The sequence below is a fragment of the Oryzias latipes genome, chromosome 2 (assembly GCF_053564925.1).
Source record: "Oryzias latipes strain Hd-rR chromosome 2, Olatipes_Hd-rR_3.1".
Lineage (NCBI taxonomy): Eukaryota > Metazoa > Chordata > Actinopteri > Beloniformes > Adrianichthyidae > Oryzias > Oryzias latipes.
The window spans coordinates 23321400-23340233 of NC_136238.1; the positions used below are offsets into that span (position 1 = coordinate 23321400).

Genomic DNA, 18834 nt, shown 5'->3' on the forward strand with positions numbered 1-18834 from the left:
GACACTGACTCCGAGTATAAGTTACCTCTCTTTCAGAAACGGGTTTGACTTACTCTGCTTTCTCTAGTTTAACAAACCTCCCATTCTGAAACGGAAAACCTAGGGTTTCCCTGATTTCAGGGTTAACGCACTCAGAGTTTACACTTAACCTCCTTTCTGTAACAGGCCCCTGGAATACAATAAGAATACAATAAACAAATGTGATAAGGTTTAGTTAGTCTCTGATGCGCTTTGTCCAAACTAAACATTGGAATGAGATACAGTGTGATGACGTCACAACGCCTCTCATAAAGTTTGCCCGAAAATGTTTTTCTTTTTCCAATTTTCTTTATTATATAATGCATTAAAAGTGTGGAAGCATTTTTAACCATATTGAGTTTATTCGTTTCTTTTTCAATAAAGTTTCTGCACGTGACCCGGAAGTTAACACAGCACGAGCCGCTATCGGCGTTAGCTTGTTAGCAGGCCAGCAGCGTTAGCTCGTGTTGAGAGGATGGTGGTGTTCTGTTGGGACGTTTGTGAGGTTTTTGGACAGAAAGGACGATACGTGGTTCGTGTGGGAACTCTCAGCATTTTCCAAAGTGTCGTAAATGAGTGAAGAAGTGTTGAACGGAAAGACAACGTGAATTGCTGTGATTATTGTGAGACTAGCAGATGATCGATCGATCGGAGCTGCAGTGAAGAGGACGGCGGTGTTTGTGGGAGTTGGAGCTGAAGATCGGAGCAGGAACCATGTCTTTAGAACCTCAGGAAGGTTCTGTCAGAGAACAACTTTCTGCTGCTGAAGGAACCATCGTCCAGAACGAGGAGGAGCTCTGTCGTCAGCGCAGACTGCTGGATATCAGCTGGAACCCGCAGCTTCAGCTCAACATAGTTGGTACGTTCACTGCTGCATCCACCTGCAGACACATAGATCCATCATGGACGTTTTTGTTTTCCTCCTCTGAGCTGCTATCTGGATCCAAACTGTGCGGCTGGAAAGCTTCAATGTTGCTGCTGTTTTAGTTTAACCGCTAATGTTAGCTAGTGGTAGACTGTAAACAAGAGCATGATGGGAAATCAGTGTGCAGCTATGAACGAAACACCATGCATGTTTTAACGCCATTAACGTGGTTCAAATTAATTTCTGCTAACGCGTTTAGAGTAACAGCCCCAACAGCGCAGTGTTTTCAACCAGCAGTGGCGGTTCTACACTAACTTACTCCCCGGGCACCACCACCACCACCACCCCACACACACACAATTTGATGACAGCCTTGCTTTTAAGTTCACTACTGTTATTTGCTAATTTTACGCAAAAATGCATGAATTTGATGAACTCGTATTACAGCGGTCTTAAACGCAGTCGCACAGGAGGCCTAAATCCAAAACACGCTTTAGGTTTTGGGCTGAAAATGATAAACAGTTATTAAACACACTAAAGCTAAATTTTAAACCTTTAAAACTTGTATTTTTTGACATTAAAATGAATAAAACGGACAGGAATAACAATCCAGAAAAAAATCAAGTTAAACCTTAAATAATATGTAATATTTGGCTCTCCATAAAAAGAACATTCTGTCAAAAATTATACAAATATGAACATGCTGCACAGCAAAAAGCCTGAAAACATTAGTTATTAAAAATAAATCAGATCATTCTGTTGTCTTTGCTCTTTTGTCATTTTTTAGAGCTGAACTCCTGGCATCATTTTTAACATAAGTTCATTTCTTGGTGTGAGACGTCCTGAGTGTGTCTTTGTGAAACGGATCAGAGGGGTTTGATAATTTTTTTTTTCTCTCAAAACCTGTTATTGTTAATATCATGTTTGGGTCTTATAAAACATTCAAAACTAAATCATATGACTCATCACTGGGATTACTCCAAATATAAAACCGCTTCTGTCAACCAGTGTTCCTCAGCACAATAGTGTTCTGAGAGATGGTCAGGTGTGCTGCAGGAAAAATACATTTATCATCAGCATAATATCATCTCTGTGTTCTAAATATAAATATAATCGACCAATACTATTAAAAAAATTGTTTAAAAAATGAAATAAATCAATAATCAAAGTTAGAAAATACCATACGAATTGAGACATGGTAGGTTTATTTTACTATGATATAGAAACGACTAAGTGCCATCACAGCGGCCATTATACGTGTGATGGCAACAAAGAATCATTCCAGTCCAATGTATAGAAACACATTGAATTTAAAAAAGACATGTGACCATGCCGTGCGCTAGAATGTTCTAATAATGTTCCCTTTAGATCACGGGTGGGCAATTATTTTAACTCGTGGGCCATATTGGGTTCTCAAATTCGATAGAAGGGCCGGAGCAGATGCATGGAGTGAGAATGATATAATATGGAATGTAGATGAAAACGTTTGGATTGAAAATTATATTCTAAAAGGGAACATTCTAAAGTTTTTAGTTTAAAAGTTTTGTTCCCATTTTAGATCTCTTTTTAATTGTGAAGCCCTTTGGTACCTTTTAAGGAGTTATAAAGTGCTGTATGAATAAAGTTTCATTCATTCATGATCCTTTTAATAAAATAAATAACATTATTTATGAAATAAAACAATGACCAAATAACTCTATGATTTTCAAAGACAAAATTTCTGGAAAAATATACTGATAGATTTAAAAAAACAACAACAACAAAAAAACAATAAAAAATGGATCCTCTCACTTTGAGCTTGACTTTGAGCTCATCACATGTCTCACAGTTTGTGCAGCTGCGATGTGTCCCGCACGTCTGTTTCTCATCTAGTAATAATGAAAAAACAAATTTCCATGTCTTTTTCTGTAGCTACGCATATTTCTGTGTTACCTTTAGGCCATTATAGAGTTCCCTCGTTTATTGCAGGATATTGCAAATAACCGTGATCTGTGAAATCCACGGAGTTGGATTACAGATGTTTTATGGCAGAAAAGCTCCTCACTGAATAAATACACTTTTTTCAGACAAACATGAACATTTTCACACTTCTTTCTCTTTTTTTTAAATTCTGAAACCTTCATAGAAATTAGATCCAGGATCTTAGAATGAAAACAAAGATCTGATGGATCACAGATTTTTGATCTGAAGAGGTCCGCGTTTCTGTATAACAGACGCGGAGGATATTGATTGACAAGGTCTCCAGACAATCAGGACACAGAACAGGGTGCGCCGTTTAAAAAAAGCAGCATAATCGCTCTAAAAGAATGAGCTCAACCTGGAAAGATGAACTGCGATGTAGAAAAGGAAGACTGTCTTCAGTTCTGTTTGATAGGGATTTTTAGAGGGTTTCAGGTTGGAGCACAGACTGCAGAAGGGTGGAATAAATGTCACGTCTTGATCATGTGGCCAGATTAAAAAACATGGCTCTCTGATATTGTTGAACAATATCAGTGGGCCGGACCAAACTTGGAGGCGGGCCGGATCCAGCCCGCGGGCCGTAGTTTGCCCACCCCTGCTTTAGATTATGCTGATGTGAAAGAACACCAGTGGGCTAAACTTAGAACACTAAAATGTACCGTAATTTCCGGGTTATAGAGCGCACCTGATTACGAGCCACACCCACTCATTTTCGAGAGGTTAGACAACTTTTTACATGCATAAGCCGCAACAGTGTATAAGCCGCATGTTGTTACCAACACAATCAGATCGTCACTGACTACCATGTCCCTCAGTCTTTGAGACAAGCTTCAATCTCACTGAGGGAGGAGTTAACTGTGCGTCAGGCCATGTATTTGACCACGCCCACATGTACCAATCAGCATGCAGCTCCCTTCTGTTCACAGGTTCCTCAGTTATGTTTTTATTTATTTATTTATTTTTTTACTGATTGACAATTGAGGTATCATACATAAAATAACAATCAGTAACCGTATAATCAACATTACATCCCCTCAGTTATGGTGAGAAAATTTACACCCGCAAATTCCCCACTTCCCATGAGTCTTAGGGGCTTAAGGCGGGGCTAACCCCCAGGTCGCCAACTGTGTTGTGCGTGTTTAAAAAGAAGCAGGATGCGGCAGCAGAAGGAGGGGAGAACGGTAGAGCAGCTCTCCTCTCCTCTCCGCCTGTAACACGGCAGCAATATGGTAGTAACAGGGCTGGTCAAAAAAACATACCAGTAAAAGAGAGCAGCGGCGACTTAAAAGCGCGTGCTTCAGCGCAATACGTCTGCCTCTGCACAGCGCGTGCCCCAGAAGTTTCCTTCCACAACAGTGACACACTGTTGCGGACGCCTCTGCACTCCGCCCTTGCCACACGGGCTCTTTGTCTCTCCTTTGCTATCTTCTCCGACACCCCTCCCGAGGGGGGCGCCAGGGAGGAGTGCTTCGTGCCCACTTACGTCCGGTCCCTGCGTGCGAGGCGCGGCGGCTGCCGGTGGACGGAGCGAACCGTGTCTCTGACTGAGCAGAGCAATCAGACTTAACTTTTGTGTTTGAGGGGCGGGGAGGATGCTTTGTTACGAGAGGGAGCCTTCAGACTGACATCTGTCCCGCAGCTCTATCGAACGAACGAGCAACTGAATTCAGAAGTTCAGAAGAGCCATGTCTCCATCTCACACAGCGGCTTTGGGGCGGTGTGAGCTTTTCAAAGCAGAAATGTCGCTCAGTCCTTAGAAACTGTTCAAACAATCACGTGGATTTGTGTTTCTAGTCGTGTCCTGACAAAATAAAGGCTGATGTTATTCCCACATATTTACGTGCAGCCGAGATTCAGATTGCAGCATTTCCCGCATCGATTTATGTTCCTCCAGGCTACATGTATTTGTTAGCACATGTTAGCCTTCTCCTAACTGTTCTTCCGGCTCTGTTCTGCCACAATAAAGCACTGACCACACAGATTAAAATAAAATGATGAGCGAACAAGCGCTTCATAATAACCATAACAATAATAAAAGCACATTTAGAAGATCATCTCGTAAATTTTGGAGCTGCTAAATAAATGGGCTCGTGTCACTCTGAGGTAAATTCACTCCTGAGCATGCGCTGTATTATAGTGGCGGTCAACGTTGGGTCTAATGGCACCAAAGGATTGTGGGATGCGGCTGGGCATGGGTGTTTCTTTTTGTTGAACCATGACTAAAGTGTCTAAGACCTGAAGTGAGCTTCATGATGTTTGGTTGCTTAGACGTGTGTCGAAAATAAATTGCATTGCTGCTGCTGGAAGTTGGATCATGCATTCAGTCTCCGCTCCGAGACCAAAAGAGCGCTCAAGGTGGCCATCAAATAAATGCTTAGATTAGCCGCGTCATTGAATAAGCCGCAGGGCTGTAAGCGCATGACAAAAGTAGCGGCTTATAGTCCGGAAATTATGGTAAATGGGTGGGTTAATTTACAATTGTACTTGTTTATTTATCACACGTTTAATTAAGACATGATTATTTTGAAAGAAATCCAAAGAATCTGGAAAAGTTGTGCCTGCTCTGTTCAGTACCAGGAGTTTCTCTCTGAGTCACACTTTTTAGGTTTTTGGCTTAAGGTGTTCTGGATAAATTTTAGATCAAGTAATCTGATTGAATTAGATAGTTTAAAATAAACCAAAATCGAAAGTGAATTTAATGGGCAACCACAAATATTGAATTTATGTGAATCGTTGTTAAAATAAATTGTTACACTCCTTATGGGGCATGTTCTGGACCTTGTCTACTGCGCAGATGTCTCACCAGTCTCCTTTTAATGCCGACTCAATACTCTGACTATAAGCTTCTATCCTTCAACCTAAGCCAGGGGTGGCGAACACGCAGCTCTCGAGCCACATGTGGCTCTTGGCCAAAAAGTACGCGGCTCTTTGCATCTCGTCAAATTTTCTATATACTGTGCCTCATTTCATGGTTTTTTTCCCTCTTAAACCACACTCAAATCCATCAGAGGGTATTAAAAATAAATAATTAATAAGGATAAAATTATTTGGCAGTGTGTGTGTTTTGATGCTGCTCCTGACACATACATTTGCGCGGGATACGCCCAATGCCAGACAAAATAATTAAACATTTGATGTGCGTGCAGACTGTTATTCCTCATGGTCAAAATGGCGAAAGTCAGAGTATAAAGAGAAACACAGGATGTTTCTGGAAGAATGGGAAGATTCTTACTTTTTTACTGAATGGAATGGCAAGTCACTATGTTTATTATCATTTTAAGCTTTTGGAAGCAGGAACATTGTTAATGGCAGAAAAGAACTAAACGTATCCAGGGGAAAATGAGAAACTCTTCCTGCTCTGACACAAATTGTCTCCTTTATGAACAAGTGGAAGCTTTTGAAAGTGCACATTTAAAATGGCCATCATCCCACTTTCCTTCTTTGTGGAGCTCACAGCAGGAGGCTGCATTCAAAATGAATAAAGCGCAGAAAGTGTCGCTGCTTGCGCACCTGGACGGAAACTTTACTTTGCGGTTTGAGGACCTGCAGCAGAAACGACCGCAGATCACTTTTCTCATCGATATCTGACCTCCAGGGTAGTCGCTGTGTTAACTCTGGCTTAGCTGCATTGATGTGTGTATTGAGGGTGGGCACTTTCCTTGATATAAACACAAGTACAATACTTGCTGTTGTATTGTAGGAATAGGAGCGTTTTATGGAAAATAATACGGCTTTAATTGTGTGTTTGTGTGTGCACGTCTTGGCAGGTCAGTGTGTTGTGTGGCTCTTTGACTCTCACAGTGAAGAAATTCTCCTCTTGGTGTCCAAATTGTTCGCCACCCCTGATCTTAGCCTTTCACTCTCTAAATCCAGCAATACCCACAATACAAACGTTTGTAAGAAGAATAACAACCTGGACAATTTATATGCAAGTATTAATAACCTTCTTAACCTGGGTTAAGCTATTGGCCGAATAAGGGAACTGGGAGGGCTGGAGTGGGAGCAGGGGAATCTAAAGTTGGGAGAAGCGCTCTCATCTCGGCGGGAGAGATTCAGGAGCTGCTGAATTAATTGAACGGCGTTTGTTGCGGTCTGCAGTAACCAGAATAAAGAACCCTAAAAGAGGTTAAGTCTCCGTGCCTCAGTGTGGGAAAGGGACACTACATTATTGTATGGCTCTTTCGAAATTACATTTCAAAATATGTGGCGTTTATGGCTCTCTTGGCCAAAAAGGTTCCCGACCCCTGTTTTAGAAGAACCAGCCTGGATCGTTGGGGAGACCGGGCGGGGGGGGGGGGGGGGGGGGGGGGTTGTGAGATGAAGGCAAATCTGCAGCAAGACTGAAGGAGGACAGAAAGTTGGAGTTGTCCTTAACTTTCAATTTAGTTTTAATATGCCTCTCCTCCTTAATATGATCTGTGTTATTATATATTTTAGATTTATTTGAATTTTTTGTAATGTATCTAGCATTTTTTTAATTGATTGGTATTTTAAATTATTTTAATTAATCACTCAACTACAAAAACCATCAGGACACATGTCCCATAATGCATTGTTTTGTAGTCTGTAGGGCAGCTTTCAGTCAGTTCAGTTTCCAGCTGTGTCCACGTAGGTTTGCCCCTTGCTCCCACCCCTTTCTCGCGATATTTTTGTGATGATTGACAGTTGATGTTTGAGCAAAAACAAAAATATATGTCACACACCAGGTGATCTGCGCAGCGTTGAGTCCATCTGGGTGATCTCAAACACGCTTATTGTGCATCTTGGCTGCACCTATTTGGTGTCACAAAGATAAATTTCCATCCGTTTTCTTTACTATTTGTACTGTCATGACAGCGATGGTGCTGTCAGTTTACCTTCTTGTTGCATCTTCTAAAGTGCAAAATAAAATGTGACACTGAATTTGAAACAGCACATTGTAATTTCTGCATCTATTATTAAAGTATTTATTAGTAATACAGTGGAAATTAGTAGATTTGGTTAGCATGTTGATTTACGGTATGCACCCCTAAATTTTCTGGTTGTGCCCCTAAATCTTTCAGTCAGGGGCCACTGTGCTCCTAGTGAAAAAAGTTAGTCTGGAGCCCTGATAAGTATGACTTGGAAAAAAAAACTGTACTATTAATATGTCTTTCATTGTAATAAAATTGTAAAATTCTGTTTATTGAATGATCACAATGTTAAGCACTGCAACTGCATCTCATGTATAAGGCAAATTGTGCTTTTATTTTGGTAACTTAAAAAAAAAAAGGCAAAATTGTACGGTGTCTGATTTCCACAACAGGATATATTTCAGTATAAGAAAGAAAAGGAATGAATGTGCCGTAACCAATAATGTTTTAAAAGTATGATTGAGGAATTAAAGTGCTATGTTTTTCCCCCCAATATTATTTAATGCAGCTTCTCCACGACTTTTAAACGGTTCTTCAGCCTGAACAGTGTCTCAAAAATAAAGAAAAAAAACACATTCTTTCCAGAAACGATAAAGTGTGATGATGATGCAGCATGAAGGAGATCTCTTAAATGTGGCTAAGATGCTTTCTTCCACGCTCTCTCACACATGGACGGAAACTGGTAACGTTCATCGCCATGATGTCGGCTATTTTTCAGAGCGTTGGACACATCACTCTGATCGATCAGGTCGCTGATATAAAATCTATTGCTGGGAGGTTCTGCAGAACTTTGGCCCACTTTGCCAACAGCATTTTGGCTACGTGCATTAGCCGCTGTGCAGCTGCAGTTCTTCACTTGTTCTCATCTGAGCCGCTACGAAGCACCGCAATCTGTGTTTTTATATGATCCTGGCAGCAACATGGCACAAAGTTGCAGTTCGGTACCCATCCTTAGTAAAACCAAAGTAGTGGGTGTCTTATAACAACAAAACAAACGGCTTCTCGCTGAGATTTGGTTGTTTTGTGCGTGTTGAGCTGCTCAAAGAGGCTCAGTGTGCTCTGCTGCCTACTAGCAGTTTAAGGTTTAAGTGGAAAACAAGAGTCAGACGCTGAAGGACGCTCAGAAATAATTAAATAAATGTCATCCTGACAGCATTTTGAATCCGTACAAATATCACCAAATGAATTATCACTATATATCGACAAAATGATTTTTTCTTACGCCCCTACATAATACAGTTTCTGCACAGCAGTGTCAAGCCAGACTTGTTCCTACTTTTGTGTTCAGGGTTCTATTGGGGGACCTGGGTGGGCGGAGGGAGGAATCTGGTGGGGGAGGTGTGCCAAATTAGCAAATTAGCAGCAGTCACTGACTGCAAGGACCATATTGTTTTCGCAGTTCGAACGACTTCGCCGCCTTTCAGCGAGGATGTGACCCCCGCCTGCATGCTCGAAAAGTCACCAAAATGTGCACACACCTGGGATAAATTGGAAATGAATTTTCCAAAAAGTCAACGTGAAGAAGTGTCGTTGACCTTTGACCTTGGGAAAAGGCCGCCATTTGTAATTTTCTCAAAAAAGCACCTTTAGCACCAGATACAAATGAAAACTCGTCGTTGGAATTTTAATCAATCGTCTCATAACCAGCTACTCTGGACAAAATGTTGGAATTAGAAGTTGTAGATTTTGAACGGCGTTCGCGTGGCGAGCTAGCAAAGTGGCCTCTGTTATAACTGCTATGTTTTTCAATGGAATACTGTGAAATTTGAATGCATGCATTCATGCCTGAAACTGAATACATTGAAAAACACTGAATATGGACATATAAGGAATGTGGGCGTGGTTAGCATTAAACCACTGTTTCTAAGGACAACAAAATTGTATTTTTTCCGATCTGTCTTAAATTGACGTCGATCTGTTCGTCTTTTCGAGGGGAAAAAAAACATAAAATTTTTGCTATGGAGATACAATTTAACAGAAAAGCTGCCATTTTGAAAAAAGTGTTGTTTTTTTAACTAAATAATGACATATTGCTCTCACCAATGGAGCAATGTGTTTTTCTGAGTCAGTTGATGATGCTGATCCCAGTGCTAGCACTTTTAGCCACATTAGCATAGTTAGCATGGTTAGCAAATGCAGCTTTGACCAGCCTTGATCAAAGGGGGGCCAGGAGGGTGGTGAGGGCGGTGAAGGTGGTGATGGCGGCGGTGGTGCGTAGAGTTGGGCGTGGAAGGCAGGTTGCGTCTGCGGGCCATACGCCGCTTGCCGCTTTAATTTAGATTTATTCTACTCAAATGCAAAAAACATGAGTGTTTTTTTTCTTATAAACATATTGATGGGTCAAGAGTTATAGAGTTTGATTCACTGAAGACTAAGACACCAAAATCAATTTTTGATTTCTTAACTTTGAATGACATCTTAGTAGATACATTTAAAAAAAAGTTTTTATGCATTTTCTTTACTGCAATGTTTTTAATATTTATTGCTGTTTGACAAGATGTTAAGTCCTTTTAAAGAATAAGAGGCCTCCTTTCTGTGTTTGTGTCTCTGCAGTTCTCCCCCAGCATTATGTGACTGAAGAGGATTTCTGTAACCAGCAAAGGGATTTTACAGTGCAACTGGAGGAATCGGAACCACCACAGATGAAAGAGGAACAGGAGGAACCAGAACCACCACAGATTAAAGAAGAACAGGACGAACCAGAAGCACAACAGATTAAACGGGAACAGGAGGAACCAGAACCACCACAGATTAAAGAGGCACAGGAGGAACCAGAACCACCACAAATTAAAGAGGAACGTGACGAACCGGAACCACCACAGATTAAAGAGGAACAGGACGAACCAGAACCTCCACAAATTAAAAAGGAGCCAGAGGAACTCTTCATCATTCATGATGAAGAGAAGCTTGATCTGAAGCAGGAGACTGATACCTTGTTGGAGATTCCTACTTATGAGGAAGATGAGAACAGTGAAGCAGATCTAAACAATCAGCAGAGCTTTAATGTAACTGATAGTCAGGATGAAGAAGAAAACCAACATGAAGAATCAACATCAACTACAGATGAAGAGACAGACCCACAGAACAGAGATCAGAGGAAGAGTTTTAGTTATTTGTCTCATCTCAAAACACACATGAGAACTCATACAGGAGAAAAGCCTTTTTCGTGTAAAGAATGTGATACAAGTTTTACTCGAATAGATAATCTCAAAAGACACATGAGAATTCATACAGTCAACATGCCTTTTTCCTATAAAGAATGTGACAACAGCTTTGCTCAGAGTATTACTCTTAAAAAACAAATGAGAAATCATACAGGAGAAAAGCCTTTTTCTTGTAAAGAATGTGATAAAAGTTTTAGTCATGTATCTAGTCTCAAAACACACATGAGAATTCATACAGGAGAAAAAACTTTTTCTTGTAAAGAATGTGACAGAGGTTTTTGTCGTATATCTGATCTCCAAAGTCACATGAGAATTCATACAGGAGAAAAGCCTTTTTCTTGCAGAGAATGTGATAAAAGTTTTCGACATATATCTGCCCTAAGAAGACACATGGTAACTCATACAGGAGAGAAGCCTTTTTCTTGTAAGGAATGTGATAAAAGTTTTAGTCATGTATCTAGTCTTAAAACACACATGAGAACTCATACAGGAGAAAAGCCTTTTTCTTGCAGAGAATGTGATAAAAGTTTTCGTCATATATCTGCCTTAAAAACACACATGAGAACTCATACAGGAGAAAAGCCTTTTTCTTGTAATGAATGTGATCAAAGTTTCAGTCATGTACCTAGTCTCAAAATACACATAATGAGAACTCATACAGGAGAAAAGCCTTTTTCTTGTAAAGAATGTAAAAAAAGTTTTAATCAAATATGTACTCTCAAAACACACATGAGAACTCACACAGGAGAAAAGCCTTTTTTTTGTAAAGAATGTAAAAAAGGTTTTCGTGATGCATCTAATCTCAAAAAACATATGAGAACTCACACAGGAGAAAAGCCTTTTTCTTGTAAAGAGTGTGACAAAAGTTATAGTCAAATGTCTCGTCTCAAAACACACATGAGAACTCACACAGAAGAGAAGCCTTTTTTTGACTAAGTGTGACAAAAGTTTCAGTGGTGTATCTAATTCAGAAACACATAAGAACTCACACAGGAGAAAACCCTTGTCTGTTTAAAGGGTTTTGTTTATCTTTACTTTGGTAAGTCAGGAAAACTCAATAGAGAACTCCAGCAGTAAAAGTCATCAGGGCTTGACAAAAAAAGTGGGAAATGATAAAAAAGGAGCACTTGTCTTCTATCAAAAATAAACTGGAATTTAATACAGACTGTGAACAAATAGAGTGAGGTTTTGTTTTATTTTGCTGATTTTTTTGTACAGTAAACCCTTGTTTTTCGCGGGGGTTACGTTCCAAAAAGAAGCCGTGATAGGCAAAATCCGTGAATTAGAAACCTTTATTTTTTTTTTACAAATTTTTCAACAAATAACTTCTGTACTGTACTGTCAAATATAATTTGAATCATCAATGTGAACAGAAGGCTTAAAATTGCGGAGATTAGCCCCGCCCACCGCGGCCCGAGTATTGGATTAAACGGGAGAAAATTTAAAATGATTATGAAAAAATACAAAGTACAGTCGGACAAATAGTGACTCAGGTGTATTTCACTGCTCTTCAGACTGAGCCGCTGCATCCTGACTCCGCTCTGCAGCGTTTTCTTCTTTTGAAGCCCTCGGTGCAGGTGTGTTTGTTCGGGAGAAGAACATAGTGATCGGCAGTTGTTGTCGCTCTTTTTTCTATGGGTTTTAGAGAAACTCGAAATTGCTAGAGAATTTGCACATACGTGTTGTAAATTTGGCAAGCTTTTTTATGTACGTGTACATATTAAACTGCAACGTTATTGACGCACAGGTAGAGAAGAAGCGGAGTGACGTTTTTGCCAATCAGAATGCAGAACACAATGCACGATGCAAATCCGTGAAGTAGCGAAACCGTGAAAAGTAAACCGCGTTATAGCGAGGGATCACTGTATCTTAAAAAAATACAACCCAAAGTTCATGAAATTCATTCTTTTAGATGCCCCTGTTTATAGGGCACCTAAAATTTTCTTACATTTTCTCCAAAATGTTGGGGGCGCCCATGAGGCGATGCACCTAATGTGTTATTGTGGGACTTAAGCAGAGCACTTAGAAGAAGACAGCATGAATACGGGGGAGGGAAGTGTGGGTGTGAAAGAAGACACCCCCCAAAGAGTACAAAAGTGCAGGTATGTCCGTTCAGCAGAACGCCATTTTTTTCAACCCTAAAAATGGCAACTGCAAAAGTACATGCTTATGAAGCGCAGTTGAAACTGCAAGCCATCAGCCATGCGGAGGAACATGTGAATCGAGCAGCTGTGAGAGAATTCAACATCAATGAATCCACGGGTTGCAGGTGGAGGAAGCTGGGAAATGAACTCTGGCAAGTCAAGAATTTCTGTGGGAAAAAGTGGCCCGAGTTGGTAGACCAACTCGAGCGATAGATTAGCAATCAGAGAAAATCTCTACAGTCACGATTCGATTAAAGGCATTCAACTTCCAGCGGATTGCAAGGAAAAGCTGTCCATCTTCCGCTCATACTGCAGGAAAAAGATTGCCGATAAACTCATTCAGCCGTGCCATGTCACCAACATGGACTAGGTACCGCTCACTTTTGACATCCCGGTGAGTCACCCTGTCGAAAAGAAGGGGACCAGCACGATAGCGATATGCACAACAGGGCACGAAAATTCGTTTTGGATGCTGTTTTACGACTGAAAAAATAAATCACAACCATCTCAGTTTTTTTCCCGCTCCCTTTTTTAAACACACACTAGCATGCATGATTTACCGGTATATGTCAACTTTGACGCCTAGTCATTAATCGAAATAGAGCTTTTAAAGAAAAACTTAAACTTTTAACACTTTGATTTGAAATGGTTTATTTCAAGCAATAAAAGCTTGAAATAAACCAAAGAATAATGCACAAAACAATGTAATCAGCAGTTTTACATTCAAACAAAGATGTATCAAACTTCAGATAATTAGTCAAGTGCATTCAAGAATGCCCATTAAGCGCATTCTCGAACGTGCCACACATCCCTGGTGTTGTTAGCATAAGAGTTAAATTTTCATCTCTTGAGTGGCTTTTACCATTTTAAAGTTACCATTTCTACTTGAATTGTTTGTGTATTTTTGCTTTTTAATGATATTTTGTTAAACGACAATCAAAAAGCAATGTTCAGTTTTTGTATTTTGCTTTTTTTTGGATTGATTATTTGTGATATAATGATTTGGTTTAAAGTTGCTTAGTTGACCATTCTGGTCATAGTTTATCCTGTGACAATGTGTAAGCTGTTTTAAGTTTGTGTTACCATGACAACACTAAAAATGTTGTGTATACATCTCTAACACTTTTGATGTGATCCGTGAACATTTCTGTTTATTGTTTTAAACTAAAACTGATTAGAGTTTCATACTTTGTTGAGATGTGAGCAAATAACTATTTTGTAAAAGATACAATTCAGATTAGTCAGAAAAAGAAACAGACTGGTGTTTGTGTCTGGTGTTCTTGTGATTCCTGTTTTCTAGTAGATGTCAGAACTGTTCCTCTGTTCTGTTTGGTTCTCAGTGCTCTGTTCCAATCTTTACTGTGAAGAATAAAGTGGACGTGAACATCAGTCAGAAGTGTGGAGTCTTTCCCACATTGTGGGTTTCTGTTGTTTGTTGGTTCTCTGCTGGACTCCTCAGGTCCAGTTTTGACTGTTGAAACCAGGACTGAGGTGAGATCACAGAGCTACAGCAGAAGCTGTGAAGAAGACTGAAGCAAACAAACTGCTATTCTGTGGTTTTCTCATCAGTCTGAGGGCAGCAGTGAGGTTCAGCTCAACACAAATCTGCAATCTTCATTCTTCTGGTTTTGGTGAGTCTCTTTGATGTCTTCTTGAGTTTATATTTGGAGATGAGGTCAAAAACCCAAATCCAGGCCTTGAGGGCTGGTGTCCTACATGTTTTCCAACCAACCTGCCATTGAAGCTCCGTATTGGCTAAACACACCTGATCCAGGTGATTAGTAGCAAATAAGTGCTGCTACGCAGACCCGAGAAACTAAACCACCGCTGAGTGCGTGTTGGTCCAACCAGCAAACGCCAAAAGTTTAGCATGGCGAAAGCCCTGCCTCCCCTCTGGAAATGCTAATTCGAAATGAATTATGTGACAATGTTCACAGGAGCACGGCCACCAGGGAATCAAGAGGACCTTGTCTCTATTAAGATCGGGCTGTTATTGGCCAGGGATGGCGTCGGAGGTCACCCAGTGGTGCCAGGCATGCGAAAGGTGTCAAATGGGAAGAGATGCCCCCCAGCCGGCTGTCAGTCTAATGGGGCACTTGATGTGGCATCACAACCTAATGAAATTTTGGCCATTGACTAGACCCTGCTGGAACCAGCAAGGAACGGGGTTGAAAATGTGTTGGTCATGACTGATGTTTTCAGCAATTCTAACTCTGGACCAGTGGGCCTCCACGGTTACTTTTAATGTCTGCTCAGAACTTCTTTTGATGTTTTAGCAATCTGTTGTTTTTAGGGCCCTGTCTCATGCGATGATGTGTTGTGGGGGCTGCGTAAACAAAAAGGACATGAAAAAACTGAATCGTCCGATCAGGAGGGCAGGCTGTGTTGTGGAGCGTAACCTGGAGACAGGGGAGGTGGTCGCAGAGAGGAGGATGCTGTCCAAACTGGACAGCATACTTACTGATCGGTGTCCACAGCATAATGAAGAACACCGATCACCCCCTTCATAGACTCTTCGCTGACCAGAGGAACACATTCAGCATCCGCTGAATGTGTTTCTGTAACAGTGAGATGTGCTCAGGGATTTTGGTTTAGGACACTTTGGTTTCATTGCAAATATATATATATATATATATATATATATATATATATATATTTCTCCAGTATATATATATATATATATATATATATATATATATATATATATATATATATATATATATATATATTTCTCCAGTATATATATAAACTGGAGAAATACCAGGGACTCAGATAAGAACAGGAGAAAGCATGGAAAGTGAAGGTGACAGTGGTGCCAGTGGTAATTGGAGCACTCGGGGCTGTAACCCCCAAGCTGGAGGAGTGGCTACAACAGATACCTGGAAAGACCTCAGACCTCTCAGTCCAGAAAAGCGCAGTGCTAGGAACAGCTAAGATACTGCGCAGGACCCTCAAGCTCCCAGGCCTCTGGTAGAGGACCCGAGCTTGGAGGAGAAACCACCCGCGGAGGGTGAGAGGGGCGTTTTTCTTTTTTTTTATATATATATATATTTATAGGTAGATCTTCAAGACACTGTCGATTCAAAAGTAGCTCACACGCCAAAAAAGTGTGAGCACCCCTGTACTAGACAATTTGAGTTTTACTGCTTTTAGGACAAAAATGGTAAATTATTCCACAAAATGAATTCTTTCAGATGTACCAGTCAATAGAAATTATTAAAGTTAAATCTTGAACGGATTCAATGTGGTTGTAGTTTATGCTGAGATGATGAGTATGTCGTTCATGTGTGTGTTACCATGACAACACTAGAAAGATTTTGGAGACGTATTTAATTCTGACACTTTTTATGTGATCAGTGAACATTTGATTATTATTTTAAACTAAAAGTAGTAACTGAAGTATATATTTTGTCAGACTAAGTTTAGTGAGTAAAAGATTTTCCTAAAAATGTATGAAGGAAGAGGCGGATAAAGAACCAGACTGGTGTTTGTGTCTGGTGTTCTTGTGATTCATGTTTTCTAGTAGACATTAGAACTGTTCCTCTGTTCTTTTTGGTTCTCAGTGTTCTGTCCCAATCTTTACTGTGAATAATAAAGTGGACGTGAACATCAGTCAGAAGTGTGGAGTTTTTCCCACAGTGTGGGTTTCTGCTGGTTGTTGCTTCTCTGCTGGTTCCAAAGCTGGACTCTGTTCCAAAAAGCAGAGTATGTGACGTACTCGGGTAAGTTTAAGGGTAAATGAGTTGGTGTTCTTCATTTTTAGTGTCACATCTGCATGAAACTTTAAATATGAAGGACTGCATTCACTATGAAACATACTTTTTCAATGATCTAGCCATCCATCTTTCTCCGCTTCTCTGGGAGCAGGTTGCGGGGTCCGCAGTCTAAGTAAGGATGCCCAGACTTCCTCTCGCCCTGGCCACTTCCTCCAGCTCCTCTGGGGGGAACCTGAGGCGTTACCAGGCCAGCCAAGAGAGTCGTAGTCGTATAGTCTCTCGCATGTCATGGGCCTTCCCCGGGGCCTCCTCCCAGTGGGATATGCCCGGAACACCTCCCCAGGAAGGGGTCAGGAGGCATCTGGACTAGATGCCTGAGCCACATCAACTAGCTCCTTTCGATGTGGAGGAGAAGCTGTTCTACTCCAAGCTCTTGGCGGGTGACTGAGCTTCTCACCCTTTCTCTAAGGGAGCGCCCATTCACCCTACAGAGGAAGCTCATTTCAGCCGCTTTTATTTAGGACCTCGTTCTTTCGGTTATGACCCAGAGCTCATGACCATAGGTGAGTATTGGAACAAAGATCGACCGGTAAATTGAGAGCTTTGCATTGCAGCTGTTCTCTCCTGACAGATGGAATGATGGGAAATGAAGTTCATGTTGAAGTGTGGTCCAAGCAGAACAGAAAGGTCTCACCTCATAGTCAGGACTTGGATCAGCAGCTGCATGTGCTTCTGTCATGGCGTTCTGGATGAGCTGCTGAGGTCTGTTTGCATCAAGACTCTCAGCTGCTTTAGTCAAACTGCTGAGCGATGGAACAATGGAGCCGTTTCTGAAGGAAGAGGATCAAACATGATGCTCTGCATCCGTTTGCTTCAGGAAGTGGAGGTTTTTTAGAGTCTCCAGACTGTTTCTGAACGACCAAAGAAAAGCAGCTGATGTGGTTCTGTCTCCTACCAGCAGGGAGCGCTCTCAGCCGAACAGAACAGATCACTTAGTTCCTTACTCATTTTTGGCCGTTTTAATGAACTGAAATACCTCCACACGGGCTGAAATTCAATTTTTGAGTCACAAACATGTTTTTTTACCGCCCAAATTAAAACACTATTTTACATAGAAATGCCTTTGGCGTTTTACTTTTTGAACTATTTTCTGATTTGTTTAAAGAAAATTGCTCATAAGTCATTAATAATTGGTCTGAACACGTCTTTTTTGTCATCTAACTGTAAACTCCAATTCAAACATGCTGACAAAACAAGGACAGATTTCCTAATTCTGCTTCCATGTGATCACATGAAAACAGTCCAATGTTTTGTATTCTTCTTCTTCTATATCAGTGTTTTTCAACCTTTTTTGAGCCACGGCACACTTTCACCCTGACAAAAATCCCGCGGCACACCAGCATCCCAAAAAAAAAAAAAAACAGAGATTCATGGTCTGTATTGATCGACCGCCCCCCCCCCCCCCCCCCCCCCCCCCGTGCAATCTCACGTGGATTTTTGTGATAATTGTGGCAGAAAAAGCAGGAAGTTGCAGCTGTTTTTTTCTAAGAGATGAACCACCACTAAAGACGAGCTCTAGCTGGTATTTTTGTTAGAACTGAGCGACTTTATCAGCAGAATTAAGAACAAGGAAGGGGCCAGACTTTTCCTTACACAGTTATAGCTGCAGCTAAATCGCGGTACCGTGATTCTTATCAAAATGTCTTTAATAGAATTAAATAAACACAAAGAAAAAGTAATTTTAAGATCTTTTATACTCCTAACTACTCAGTGTTTTATCAGGGCCTGTTTGGATGAACACAGAGCTGAAATCCTGGAGATGGAAAATGTTTTTAGATCAGTGAATCAGGGCAATTTCTCCACGGCACACTTGACCATCTCCCACGGCACACTAGTGTGCCGCGGCACACTGGTTGAAAAACACTGTTCTATATCATTGACATTAAAGCTGCAGCTCTGTCACCAGGAAACAACATGTGAAAGGTCCCAGTTTTTGGTGGAACACCGTCTCTGTGATGCTACAGACGCTGCTAAAACACAGTGGATTTCATTCTGTTCTATGTAGAAAAGACTGTT

General features: G+C 40.8%; 1 protein-coding gene across 1 annotated transcript; it reads left to right on the forward strand.

Annotated features, from left to right (window-relative positions):
• Positions 1-438: 438 nt before the first annotated feature.
• On the forward strand, positions 439-14431 carry LOC101161378 (uncharacterized). Its single transcript, XM_078936808.1, has 3 exons — positions 439-550; positions 652-877; positions 10288-14431. Exons 2-3 carry the CDS (start codon positions 733-735, stop codon positions 11832-11834), a joined length of 1692 nt encoding a protein of 563 aa, XP_078792934.1. The 5' UTR covers positions 439-550; positions 652-732; the 3' UTR covers positions 11835-14431.
• The last annotated feature ends 4403 nt before the right edge of the window (positions 14432-18834 follow it).

Coding starts and splice junctions, on each gene's coding strand:
- LOC101161378 (XM_078936808.1), top strand. CDS start 733: ATGTCTTTAGAACCTCAGGAAGGTTCTGTCAGAGAACAACTTTCTGCT. Junction 878..10,287: donor GCTTCAGCTCAACATAGTTG/GTACGTTCACTG, acceptor GTGTCTCTGCAG/TTCTCCCCCAGCATTATGTG.